The 12,976-nt window shown below is 39.8% G+C and overlaps 1 protein-coding gene across 4 annotated transcripts in view; it reads left to right on the forward strand.

The window, feature by feature from the left end:
- LOC144060417 (histone deacetylase 4-like) overlaps nucleotides 1-12,976 on the forward strand; it is a 110,545-nt gene that overhangs the window by 68,614 nt on the left and 28,955 nt on the right. For all 4 annotated transcript variants that reach the window (XM_077579956.1, XM_077579954.1, XM_077579955.1 and 1 more), the window contains 6 exons: nucleotides 998-1,217; nucleotides 2,790-3,001; nucleotides 8,035-8,274; nucleotides 10,449-10,629; nucleotides 11,728-11,861; nucleotides 12,431-12,533. In XM_077579956.1, coding sequence (XP_077436082.1) covers nucleotides 998-1,217; nucleotides 2,790-3,001; nucleotides 8,035-8,274; nucleotides 10,449-10,629; nucleotides 11,728-11,861; nucleotides 12,431-12,533 — 1,090 coding nt within the window. The remainder of the gene's footprint in view (nucleotides 1-997; nucleotides 1,218-2,789; nucleotides 3,002-8,034; nucleotides 8,275-10,448; nucleotides 10,630-11,727; nucleotides 11,862-12,430; nucleotides 12,534-12,976) is intronic.

The following is a 12,976-nucleotide window of genomic DNA, read 5'->3' on the forward strand; positions in this document are numbered from 1 at the left end:
GTGAATGCGTTAATTTTCGACCCCAGTCTGTCTGCTGTGTGAACGTTATGCTGCTAGATAACCTCACTTGTGTGTTTATTCCGGTTAACCCTAACCCCTAACCCTAACCCTAACCCTAACCCTAACCCTAACCCTAACCCACCAAAGGCGCATGCATTCAATTGATTACCAAAGACTAAAACAAAGGACATTTTCGCTATAATTGTAGTAGTTTCAGTTGGTTTTCATTTTTTAAAAGGCATTTTTGTTTTTCTTTTATTTAGTCGACGAAATTGTTTTATGAATTTTAATTGCATTTTTTCGTTTGTTTTTGTGAACTAAAATAACCTCGGGGCAGCCTAATGTGCATCTGTGCAATCATCATGCCACCTCGTCCACATTTTCATATATTCATATCAATTGGTTGGATTATGTTGGCAACAGTGACGTGTGCACTAAAACAGATTTCGAAAGATTTCACAGACATCCACAATTTTTGGGGTTTATTCATTTTTTTAATGTAATCTTTCATTCATTCATTCTTCCATTAGTCCATAAAATTAATTATGAATTGTCAAATTAAAAATTGAGCATTGTGTTATTATTTTTTCATTATATTTTTATTATTAATATTATTATATTATTATTTTACTATTTGTAATTGATTATTTTTTTTCATTTGTATTTTTTTTTCATTGACTTAGTGTATTTGTCCATTGAATGAATCATAAATTGTAAAATTAAAAACTGATATTGAATTATTTGAACATTCAAATAAACTATTTTATGTATTTTACTCTTCTTTTTTTTTTTTTTAAATCTCACCTACAAATTTACAGATTTCTGAACAATATTGAAAGAAACGTCTCTTTTGAGTACATTGAAAAAGTCTGACATTCATGTGTGATGTATTTTGCTGCTGCTTCCTCCTGCTTTTATGTCCTGATTTTCCTCCTTTCGGAATGTCTGATTTGACTTCCTTTTGCGTCTCAACAATGTCTGGCTTTTTTTCTTGCAGGCAATATCAGGACATCAAGATGCGGAGAGCCGCCTGGCGTTGCCTGCCGCCTTGCAGAAGGGCATTCCTTTGACCCCCCCTTTCCTGCCCGCTGCCCACTTGCCTGCCTACTTGGCTTCTTCAGGTCTGGACCGAGAGGGGGCGGCGGCAGGCGGTGCAGCTGGCCATGCCCCCCTCCTGCAACACATGGTGCTGTTGGAGCAGAGCCACAGTCCAATGGGTCAGTCTTCGCCGGAGTACAATCGGACCCGCTGCCGTAAATGAAATTAGCTTCCAGATTGTAAGTCTTTCGCTTTTCATTCAAGCCGCAAGCAATGAAAAATCGGACCCTGCGGCCACGTTTTCACAGTAAATCCTCCAAACGATGAAGATATTTTGACACCATGATTTGCCCATCTTACATAAAAATGGGCCTTTTAGCAGAGATTCTTCTTCAACTTTTTTGGTGTGTCTGCTTATGATAGACACCAGTCATTAATTTGAAAGAAAAAAGTTGGAAACAATTTTCCTTGGAGTGCTAATTAGTGAATTGAAATGAAATGCCTTTTTTTTCCTCTTTTTTTTTTTTTACCATTTGCAAACACTAGTGAGTTTTTGAGCATGTTGGTTGGAAGAAGAATAATTTACCGTAATTTCAAAGCCTTTATAGTATTTCTCATTCAATCCCAGATACATGTTTATTTATTTATTTTGGGGAAAGAACAAACATGCTAGCGTAAAGGAGGGTCTAAAATTGGCACTGAATGAGTTTTAATTAGGTTGAAGGAATGTCAAATTAAACATTTGTCTTTCTCACTAGACAGACAACAAAAACAAGGACGCTAATTGCATAAATCAATCAATATTATTTGTAGTTATCTCAACCTCGGAATTAACTGTATAAAATGTAATGTAGTCACCAAAATCAGTCAGTATCACGATTTTGCTGAAAGAAAAATGTTACACTGAATAAGTCAAATGTCCTGCTTAACCCCTTCACACCCGTAGATGATTGCAGTGGACGTGACATACTTGCGTGTCTAAACCAATCAAAACGCATCATTCGGATGATGTCAACACTTCTGGTTCATGATTGGTTCTTAACTAACCAATCACAATCGCAAGTTGATTTGCATGATGTTTGTGTTCAAAATGTTACATTTGTTTTCATTTTTACTTTTAGTCATTTATTAATTTTGGCAGTTTTGGTCCATACTGCCAGGTCGAAATGTTAATTCAAATGAGGGGGCGGTCCTAAGTGGTGTCTTGGGTTGGACTCCGCCGTTGCAAACTGTCGACTCAAGTCATAAGTTGTGGTGACAGTGGACAAGGTAGTCGTCCATTGCTGGAGTTCACCAATGGAAGCCGGCGAGATTTCCTTGTTCGCCGACCGGCTTAGGACCGCCCCCTCATTTGAATAACATTTCGTCCTGGCGGTATGGACCGAAATTGGCAAAATTAAAAATTTTATTTAATTTTTGAATGATATTTTTTTTAGATCCGTTTTTATTTTTACTTTTAGTCATTTATTTCGCCATTTATTTATTTTGGTCCGCCATAAAAGGCATTCGCAAATAGGTGATTAATTCAGTTGCTGATTTTAAGCAATGACCCCAAAGAAAGCATAAATACTTTGGTGTCAAATTTCACCAAAGGATAAAACATCATAAAGTACAAACATTCCACTGGCACGACAGCAAAAAGTTTTCCAAAACAACGATTGTATGCACAAACGCCGACCCAACCGCCATCTTTCTTCTGCAAGTGGTCCTGCCTGCCCTCCCGACCGCACTTGCGCTTTTGTGTTCCGCAGTGGGCTTAAGCGGCCTCCCGCTCCCGTCGCCTTCAATGTCCAAGCTGGCGCGGGGCCATCACCCTCTGGGTCGAACCCAGTCGGCCCCCCTGCCGCAGCAGCAGTGCGGCCAGGCCCAGGCCCTGCAGCAGCTGGTGGTCCAGCAGCAACACCAGCAGTTCCTGGAGAAGCACAAGCAGCAGTTCCAGCACCAGCAGCACATCATCAACAAGGTACCGACCGGCGCCTCAATCCACCACCAATCACAACTAGAGGGACGATATTGAGCTCTTGGTGATTTATATTCGATATATTTTTTAAATGTAATCTACAAATGACTTGTTAGCCCATACATAAACCCATTACGCATTTGACTTTTTCACATCATCTACAAATGACTTTGCCCGTCTGGCCACAGTTAATTACAATTAATTGAATTATCAATTGTAAAAATAAAAGTGAGCAGGGATTATTATTTCATCGTTCAACAAGACATTTGACATATTTTGCTATTTCAACAATTTTTTTTCTATTTTTTTTCTTTTGTACTTTTGATGTCGTTTTTCATTGACTTGGTGCATTTGTGCATTAAATGAATTGTAAATTGTCAAATTAAAAAGTGAGCATGAACTATTACATCATTCAAATAAGCTATTTAATATATTTTACAATTCTTTTTTTAAATCACATCCACAATTTTTGGGGTTTATTCATTTTTTTCATTCATTTTTTTAATGTAATCTTTCATTCATTCATTCTTCCATTAGTCCATAAAATTAATTATGAATTGTCAAATTAAAAATTGAGCATTCATTATTTTATCATTCAAATAATATTATTGTTATTATTTTTCCATTATATTTTTATTATTAATATTATTATATTATTATTTTACTATTTGTAGTTGATTATTTTTTTTCATTTGTATTTTTTTTTCATTGACTGAGTGTATTTGTCCATTGAATGAATCATAAATTGTAAAATTAAAAACTGATATTGAATTATTTGAACATTCAAATAAACTATTTTATGTATTTTACTCCTCTTTTTTTTAATCTCACCTACAAATTATTTAAAATTCAAATGTGGCCCAAGAACATGAAAGTTTGCCTATCCTGCCATTTGATATATTTATAGGCTTTATTTTCATTTTATTTTCATTGTACTTGTCCACAAGATAATGATGTAATTATGAACCAAGACACACGTTTTATTTCTCCCAAGCATCTTCCATGTGCGTGATGCCCAAATGCCGAATGTTTCCACATCAGAATGTACAGCGGGCAATCAGAAACGTCTCCTGAGCATTTCTTCCGTGTGTGCGCTTGTGCATGTGTGTGTGTTCTCTTGGTCGCCACGGCAACTGTTCTCCCGGCGATGCTGCCTCCGTGTATGGCTTCCAGGAAATGTGACTCACCCTAATGATGGTGGGCGCGTGTGGTGCGCTGGTGTGCGTATGTACAGTTCAGTATATGCGAGGTGTAAATGAGACTTGGGCGAGGGACAAGGTTGTTTTGTAGGAATCCGTGTGTGTGCGTGCGTGCGCGTGCGTGCGTGTGTGTATGAGGGGGCGACACTGAATTACCTGAAGGCTTCATTGACTTCGGTTGTTTAACACCTCTTAACCCCTCGGCTTCTCAAGTCTCTCCACAAAAAGATGCTGGATTGGTTTCATGAATCATTCATTTGGACTATTTTTGCTCTCTTGACAACCTTAACTAGTGCTTAACTAGTGCTTAACTCATTCACTGCCACCGATGACTAGGGCTGCTCAATTATGAAGAAAATATTCATCACGATTATACTGGTAACTAGACTAAAGTGCAATTTCTGCAGAAATTGCTTGGGAATGCTAGAAGCTAAATGCTAATAGCTGAATGCTTATGAAGTCAATTAAAAGAGGAATTATGTTGACATTTATATGTAAAAGTGTTATCTGAAAGTACCCTCCATTCATTTACATGGAAAAGTGGATCTATGATAGTCAGTTGGTATACATTTATATCCCATAGCATAATTGCCATGGATATATTTGCGGAGGTGGGATTCAAACCCGCGACCTCCTGGTTACTGGATAAGACAATTTACCAAATGCGCCAATAAGCAGAATTAGACAACTGGTAATGCTGCTCAGAAGTGGGTGTGGAAAGTGGGACTTAGTTCAATGTCAGTCCCATTGAAAATAAGTGAGGAAAAGTTGATATTTAATTAACGTTAAAATGTGCCAATACTGGAAGTATTGTGGAATCAGACGATAAATACCCCGGAAGGCGGGAATTTTTGAAGCAAGTTGAAATTCGAACGCTGTAAATCGGATGTATTATGTGGGGAGTTATTGCACGGCAAAAAAGTATGGAGAATAAAGAATTGCTTCCAGCATTCCCACAATAATTGAAATCACGATTAGGACAATTATTTATTTTTTAGTACAAAACAAGAAAATGTTTCAACGTAAAAAAAAAAAAAAAGACAAATAAAATTCTTTGAAATTACAACTATGCAAGTTCCTTTTGGCTGAAAAAAAACCCCAAATGTGTTATTTCAAAATAAAATAAAAAGGTGCAAATACTATAAATTTAAACAATTCAAACAACTCATGATTAGTATTAATATATTTTTTTAGGATTATGTTGATTTTGTAATTGTGGAGTCATTGAAATTGTAATTGAATTTCGATGAATTGCACAGCCCTACTGACGGCTATATTTGTCGGATACGGTTTTCAATGGGGAGGGGCGGAGGAGGGTCTCACCCAGCTGGTCTTCCAACTTCCGGTTTGTTAACCACTGTAGTGACTAACAGATCCCTGTAGATGGCGTTAGTGCGCCGCTTTGGATTATTTTGAGTAGAAGGTATAATATTAGGGTGTAAATCTCGCCTTATGACGTCGATTATGAGGGAGAGAAAGTTTGAACTCTTTGACTGCCAAAAACGTTAAATAACGTTTAGTAAAATCCTATGGAGTGCCAAAGACGTTAAAAGACGTTTTTTTCAAAACAGAGGTGAAACTAACCATTTTCTATTGTTGATTACTGAAAAACGGAATAAGGTAGAAACAAACTTTTTTTTCTGATGAAAGATGAGAGTCCAATCTTTCATTTGGTAGTATGTGTGTTTCCATAGTCCAAACACATACTTTTCTGTGGACCTTGAAAGATCAGTCAAAAATGCTTAAATCGGTTGACACCCACGGCATTCCTTTTCTGAAAACGTCTGGCAGTCAAAGAGTTAAAAGTTTGAGATGTCACAAAAGTGCTTGACGAGGGTTTTCCACAAACATGTTGCTTTCTGGTCACAAACTGGTATTTTGGCTAACACAGACTTATTTTTTATTGGGGTTTTTTCACATGATTATGACCCGCAGCAGTGAAGTTGAGCACTAAACGGGACTCTTCCTTTCAACTGCTCTTTCATCCATTTCAACAGTCTTCTCTATCGGGCGAAACTTTGCTCCACTCGGTTCAGCCGGCGTGTGCAGTGTGTGGGTTTTGACAAAGGCCGCTCTTTCCTGCGCTGTGAAGGTGGTCGAGCGAGGGAAGAGAAAAGAGGGCGGGCTGCGAATCAGTGTTGCGGGAGTGAATGGCTGTTTGGAGTTTGTTTGGAAAAGAGGGACAGGGATGAGGCAAGAGGCTGCGCTCTGACGTCAATGAACTGTTCCCTGGGCAATATGCCAGCCAAGTGTGTGTGTCTTTCTAGGGGTGCGTACGTGCGTGCGTGCGCGCACGTGTGTTGCGTGCACAAACACTGAGCCGCTCCATTTATGACCTACACAAGGTACTCGATGATAGACTAATACCTCGATCACACAAAGATTCTTTAAAAAAAAAAAAACTTTCTCTACTTCCTGGTGTGGTTTTTGTAGCCCTGCTATCATTTGCTCGGTGTTTTTCCTTTCACGCAGGCCCGGGCATGTTAGCCGTACTTAATTTGGAATAGAACACAGGGATTCGCTCATGAGTCTCGAAACAAACAAGAGTTCTTTCTGAGAACGGATCCGCTTTGCTTGGTAATGAATGTTTGTCGTTGGGAGTGATCAGACAACTTTTGAGTGATTAAAAACAGGATCCGCTTTTGTCGTCATTATTTGCACCTTGCACCAAGAATTGAATGTGACCTCACTTGACTAATTCTTCCTTTTTTTCCATGCATTTTTTTATTATTATTTTATTATTAAATATTATTATTTTATAAGAAACACAGAACTCTAGAATATTGTGCTTTGCAAAAACATACAGTAATGACATACATCAAGAAAATCAAGAATTACGCAGTTCTTGCCACAGTTTCTGCTTACAATACAATGGACATTGTGGCCACCTGGGGGCAGTATAATACACACAAACAATACACGAAGAAGAATTTCTTAGCTGACTCAGTAAGTTGCAGTAATAGGTATGGACTTTTTTTAGGCAGATGCGCGATATTTGGCAAAATAAAATTTTGCTAACTGGTTAATTGGCCGATTAATTAAAACATGTGCAATGAAGAAAATAACTTGTTTTGGTCCCTTACACAGGGATGTGATTTTTCCGCTAATTCGCGGAATTCCGCTTTTTTTACCCCCCCCCCCCCCAAAAAAAATCAATTTTTTTATTTTATTTTATTTTTTATTTATTTTTTTTATTTTTATTTTTTTATAGTAGTTCATTGTGTATGCACATGACTCCGACAGATAACATCTTCTGCTATAACAAAGACATTTGTGGTATGCTCTAATATGAGTTACTTTTCATTTGGTCATGATATAATTATTTGTTCATGCTCCCCCCCCCCCCCCCCCCCCCCCATCCCCACTGGGCACTGCCCTGGACCTAGCTGGGTGCCAGCGGCCCCCAGACCCCCGGCTAAATTTTCAGATAATTTCACTTTGGTCAAATCACATCCCTGCTTACAGTTTACGACAAGAAAGGTATCATTTACGGGCAGATAATTTGCCTGTTTTACATATCTTTGTTATTATTTAGTGTTTGTTTAACTTTACAACAGAGGGGGGGCGCGGTAGGCATTGTTGTCATTGTTGAACTATTTACTATGCTAGTTTTGTTAGTTTGGCGTTCCCCATTATGTGTTAGCTTTAAGAAATACAGGCTTTATTGAGGTCGAGCTTGATGCTTGTTTTAAAAACATAACGATGGCTCGTATCTTGAAAAACGTGGAGAAAAAAAAAACAAACGTTGCTTCCCTCGTATTTCAACCTGAATTTACATGACGAAACAAAAAAATAATTGACCCTAGTCACGTTTCCCACATTGTGTTTTCTGCTCAGATGATGTCCAAACCGGGCGAGCAGAGCTCAGCTGCCGGCTCGGCCGCGTCCGTGTCGTCGAGGCAGCACCAGAGCCACCCGGAGGAGACGGAAGAGGAACTGCGGGAGCACCAGGGTCTCTCCGCCTCCTCGTCGTCAACGTCGCCGTCCTTCTGCTCCTCCCTGGCCATCAAGCAGGAGCCCCTCGACCCTCAAGAGCAGGAGGAGAGGCAGGCTGAGCAGGAGCTCCTCTTCCGACAGGTGAGGTCACCAAACCAGAATCCCGTCTCACAATCTCTCGCTCTTATTATGCAACACTGAGGGGTTTTTTTTTCACTACTTTAATGTTAGGGGGTTTTTTGTTTTGTTTTAATGAAGTCAGTGGGAGCAAGCAGAAAGGCAGATGGACAATAAAACACCACATTCACACTCTTTAACTATACTGACAGTTTTATTTGCACTGGGAAATTATGCAAGGCAGTAGCAGCACGGTGTCATAGTGGTTAGCATTTCTGCCTCACAGTCAAAAAGTTCTACCTTCCTGGGTGCAGTTTATGCATTTTCCTCAGGTAATACAAATTCATTTTTATTTTTTTAATTCATTCATTCATTTATTATTTACATCATTTATTTTTTAGTGTATTTAATATTTATTCATATTTTTATTTTTATTTTATTTATATATTTTATTTTTCAAAAACGCTTCATTTTAATACAGTTTTGTTAGTTTTATATTTGTTTGTTTTTTTTAAATAAGTATTTGTTAGGTGCCAGTTACAAAAAAATAAGGCAATTATAAATATTGTATAATAAAGTAAACTGTTTGACCGTCCGTCTTTTGTATGGACGAACAGCAATACCAAAATAAGTTTTAAATTTAAAATTAACTCCTTAAGCTCACATTTGATATGAATTGACAAAGACGAAAACAAAGAATGTTTTTGCTTTAATTAATTTTAGAAATGTACAATTTTCATTTTCATTTGATTTCATTATGAAAAATATTTTTGGGTTAGTTAGTGAGAGAGCACAAGTGAATAACATTTCTTGACGCTTACACAATATTGTTCGGGGGGGAAAAACGTGACGGAAGAATTGTTGACAATGAACGATCATGATCAGCTTTTACATACTTGCCTTGTATTTCATCTCAGCAAATTGTGCTCATGATATTTTTTCTGATCTCATTTGCAAAACTGTAAGCCAAAAAGAGATGACACCAACGGATCCTGTTTGTTTCTGGAGTCAAGCGGCGGCGATAACATCTTCCGGCCCGCAAACGAACACACGCGCACACGCACACACACGTGCTCCCGTAACGCAGTCGGGACGCCGCATCCTCTTCCTGTCTCGCCCGTCCCTGCCGTGCTCAGCTAAATTCAATCAGACGCTCCTCTGGCTGTCGCCATGGCGCCCGTAAGTGTAAGCGGACACGCCTCTCGGGACGGCAAACGCAGGAGCGCTTGATGACTTGACTTGTCGAGTGGAAAACAAACGCATCCCATCACGCGCCAACATTCGGCTTACGTTTCCATCAGATGGGACGTCAACTGTTACGAATGGCCGATGAGGGCACTTAATTGAAGACTTGTCTCGTTTGTTGAAAATCATTCTCTGCGCTCAAATCGGTTTTCTGTGCATTTAAAATTCACAGTTTGTCTTTCCACCGACTTTTAAAAACTTTTCTTTCAACTCATGCATGCTTCAATTTGGCAGCTGCCATCTGGAATCACAGATTCGATTTTGTGCCTAGGGCGCCATCTTGTGGCAATAGAGATAACATGCAGTCCCCACTTCCAGGCTGAATGTGCCTAAAAAGCAGGCACTACATTTCTGCTTGCGAATCATTGAAAAGCTGTGAGTCACCCTATTTTTATTTTTTTTTAAGAATTGACGATATTGGTCAATTGGCTTTCTACGTACTCAAAGCCCCTTTAACACTGTCGCCGTATTCACCTCCTGATAGCACAGCATCAGGAGCAGTTCAATGTCTTGCTCAAGGACACAAGGGCTGGAGATCGAACCCACGACCTTAGGGTTGGGAGATGACCAGTCCGCCACCTGCCTCCACATTACACAATACTTAAACCACAAGCTGTTACCAAAGAGAATTTCATATGCGTTCAAACTCCTCTTACGACAAAATAAATGGTTTACAGATGTCGTGATTACAATGCTTCTTTGCCGCCAATTACTACTTTCCTATTAACCGAGGATCTGGCGCAGTAAAAATAATAATAATAATAATTCCCCCCAGTGTGAAATTGTGAATCGCAAACTACTAACAATGTCCACAGGTGGCAACTTTTTAAAACGCAAGAATGACAAATAAACAAGCGGCAAGTGACACTGACAATCCCGACGATCGACGTGTGTGTACTCGTCTGAGGAGAGTGTGTGTGTTTGTGTGTGTGTGTGTTTGTGCGTGCAAGCAGCAGGCCCTGCTGTTGGAGCAGCAGCGGATCCAGCAGTTGAGGAGCTACCGGGCGTCCATGGAGGCGGCCGGCTTGTCGGTCAGCCTGGCGGCCCACCGGCCCCTGTCCAGGGCGCAGTCCTCCCCGGCCTCGTCCTCCTTCCCGCTGATGGAGCCGGCGGTCAAGCCGCGGTTCACCACAGGTCGGCTGGGAACAAAAAAAAACACCCGCCCCCACACGCATACACAGTTTTTTCCTGGTTATTATGCTTCCGGTCATCATCAAGTGTTAACAAACTTGCAGTAGATTTTGCCATTGAGCCTCATTGGCTGAAGAATACATTTGACGGTTAAAGAAAAAAAAGAAAGAAAGAAATGCAGCGTTCCCCCGCTTTAACATGGTTCACCTTTCGTGGCTTTTGTTTTTGCAGGATTATTTATTTATTTATTATTTTGTGCAATTTCATATTTTTTTTAGAGGGGCTTTATAGCCTTAAAACCTAAGTAACACATTTTTAAAAATATGTTCACTACTTCGGGAATTCCACCCAGATTGCGGGTATTTTTTAATACTTAAGTGTAGTCAGTTATACTTTTAAACCCTTATTATAAGCCTAAACCTTCACTAAAATAAAATATGTCAAGGTTTCAAACAAGGTTTATAGTTTCAAAAAAAGTGTTAGGCTTTGAATTTAGGATTGTTTTAAAAATGTTTTTAGGTTATTAGATTATAGTTTGAAGCCACATTTATGGTTAAAATGACAAACAAGGATTTTTGCCCGGATAAGCGTTAGTAAATGGATGGATGGACGGAAAAAGGATTTTGGTATTATAATAGGCTTTAGTTAGTCAAATAACCAAGTTAGGGTTCTAAATTCAGGTTTCAAATCTGGCTGGTGCATTCAACCCGGGTTTTTGGTGTCAAATTAGGATTTCAGACACAGGCTAAGGTTTTGAATACGGATTCCAAGAGAGGTTGAGGATTTCTGAGTCAGATGTTAAACCAGGATTTGATTTCCAAGCCTGAAACACCAGGAGTTGTTTTGCTTGGATTTTAAATCGGATCGAAAACAGTTTCATTACCAATTGTATTGATTTGTAGTCAGAAATGATGTTCATTTCATTTCATGTAAACTTTTCCCATTTTACATGTCATCCTTTTTCTATTTTTATTCATTTAAAAGGCTTGAATTATCCTCACTGAATCCTAAACTGGGAGGGATAATACATGAAATGTGGCTTGAAACGTTGTCTTTTTTCTTTTTTCTAATTTGATATGACGGCGTTGTGGGACGGTTCAGGCCTGGTGTACGACTCGTTGATGCAGAAGCACCAGTGCATGTGCGGCAACACCAACAGCCACCCAGAACATGCCGGTCGCATCCAGAGCATCTGGTCTCGTCTCCAGGAAACGGGCCTCAGGGGACACTGCGAGGTGAGTTTGCTTCTTCAACCCAGCGACAGACAACAACACACGTTCACATTCCGACAACTTTATTTCTCCCCGCGGAGCATCCAAGGCTTGAATGCACCTGATTCAATACACAAAGTGAAGTTGTAAAATTGGGTCACGTGAAGTTGCGTTCTCTTAAGAATGTGCACGCGCGTCTTTTTTTAATTATAACACGTGAATTCTTATTACCTAAATATTAGATAATGATCCTCATCTGTGACATTTTGATGACATGCTGAATCAACTCCAGAGTGCAATTGTGGCTTTCACCAGTAGGGGGGAGTGTCTCACCAGTTATTGCTCCAAATTGCCTTCAGCTCACATTTCTGGAGTCTCCAAACACATTTTTGACTTGGTCATACTTTCTTGCCTAACCGCCTAACTTACTTACACGCAGCACTTGCGCCTGTGCTCTCCTCAACATTCAGGAAGAACGAATACACTTGTGCGGCGGCATACGTCATTTTCTTGGGAATGCTTTTGATCACATTGGAGACGCAAGCCAATGACTGCCATGTCTTCTTCTTTCTTCCTGTCTTTCGTGCGTCCAGTGCATCCGGGGAAGGAAAGCCACCCTGGAGGAACTGCAGACGGTCCACTCTGAAGCCCACGTTCTGCTGTATGGAACCAACCCGCTGCGGCAGAAGCTGGACTGTGAGTAGCACAAAGCAGAAACAGAGAAGATGATTTAACTCAGTTTGATCAGCAAACTTCATCCTATTCATTTTAAAATCCAACTGTGTCACGATAGAAAGGCTCAAATCCAAACTTCAGTCGTCCTGCTGTGTTCCATGTGTTGGGATGAGAGGGCCTCAAAAGTAGTGATGGGAAAATGAAGCTCCATGAAGCACTTGTGATATTTTTTGACTCCTCCTTGGTGAAACTTTCATTTTCCCATCACTATCTGATAGCAATCAAAAGCAGAAGAGAGAAAGCAAAAAGTACACGAGTGAGGAAAAGTTTCTGAGGAGGCCTCGTGTTTTTCCACATTCCCACGAAACACCATTTGAGTTCAAAAGGTGTTTCCTGGGACTGAGGTCCGTTTTTGACTGACTTTGTGCTCTGGGCCACAATCATGTTGGAACAGAACACGTTCT

Source organism: Vanacampus margaritifer, chromosome 11, assembly GCF_051991255.1.
Source record: "Vanacampus margaritifer isolate UIUO_Vmar chromosome 11, RoL_Vmar_1.0, whole genome shotgun sequence".
In the NCBI taxonomy this organism is placed as follows: Eukaryota; Metazoa; Chordata; class Actinopteri; order Syngnathiformes; family Syngnathidae; genus Vanacampus; species Vanacampus margaritifer.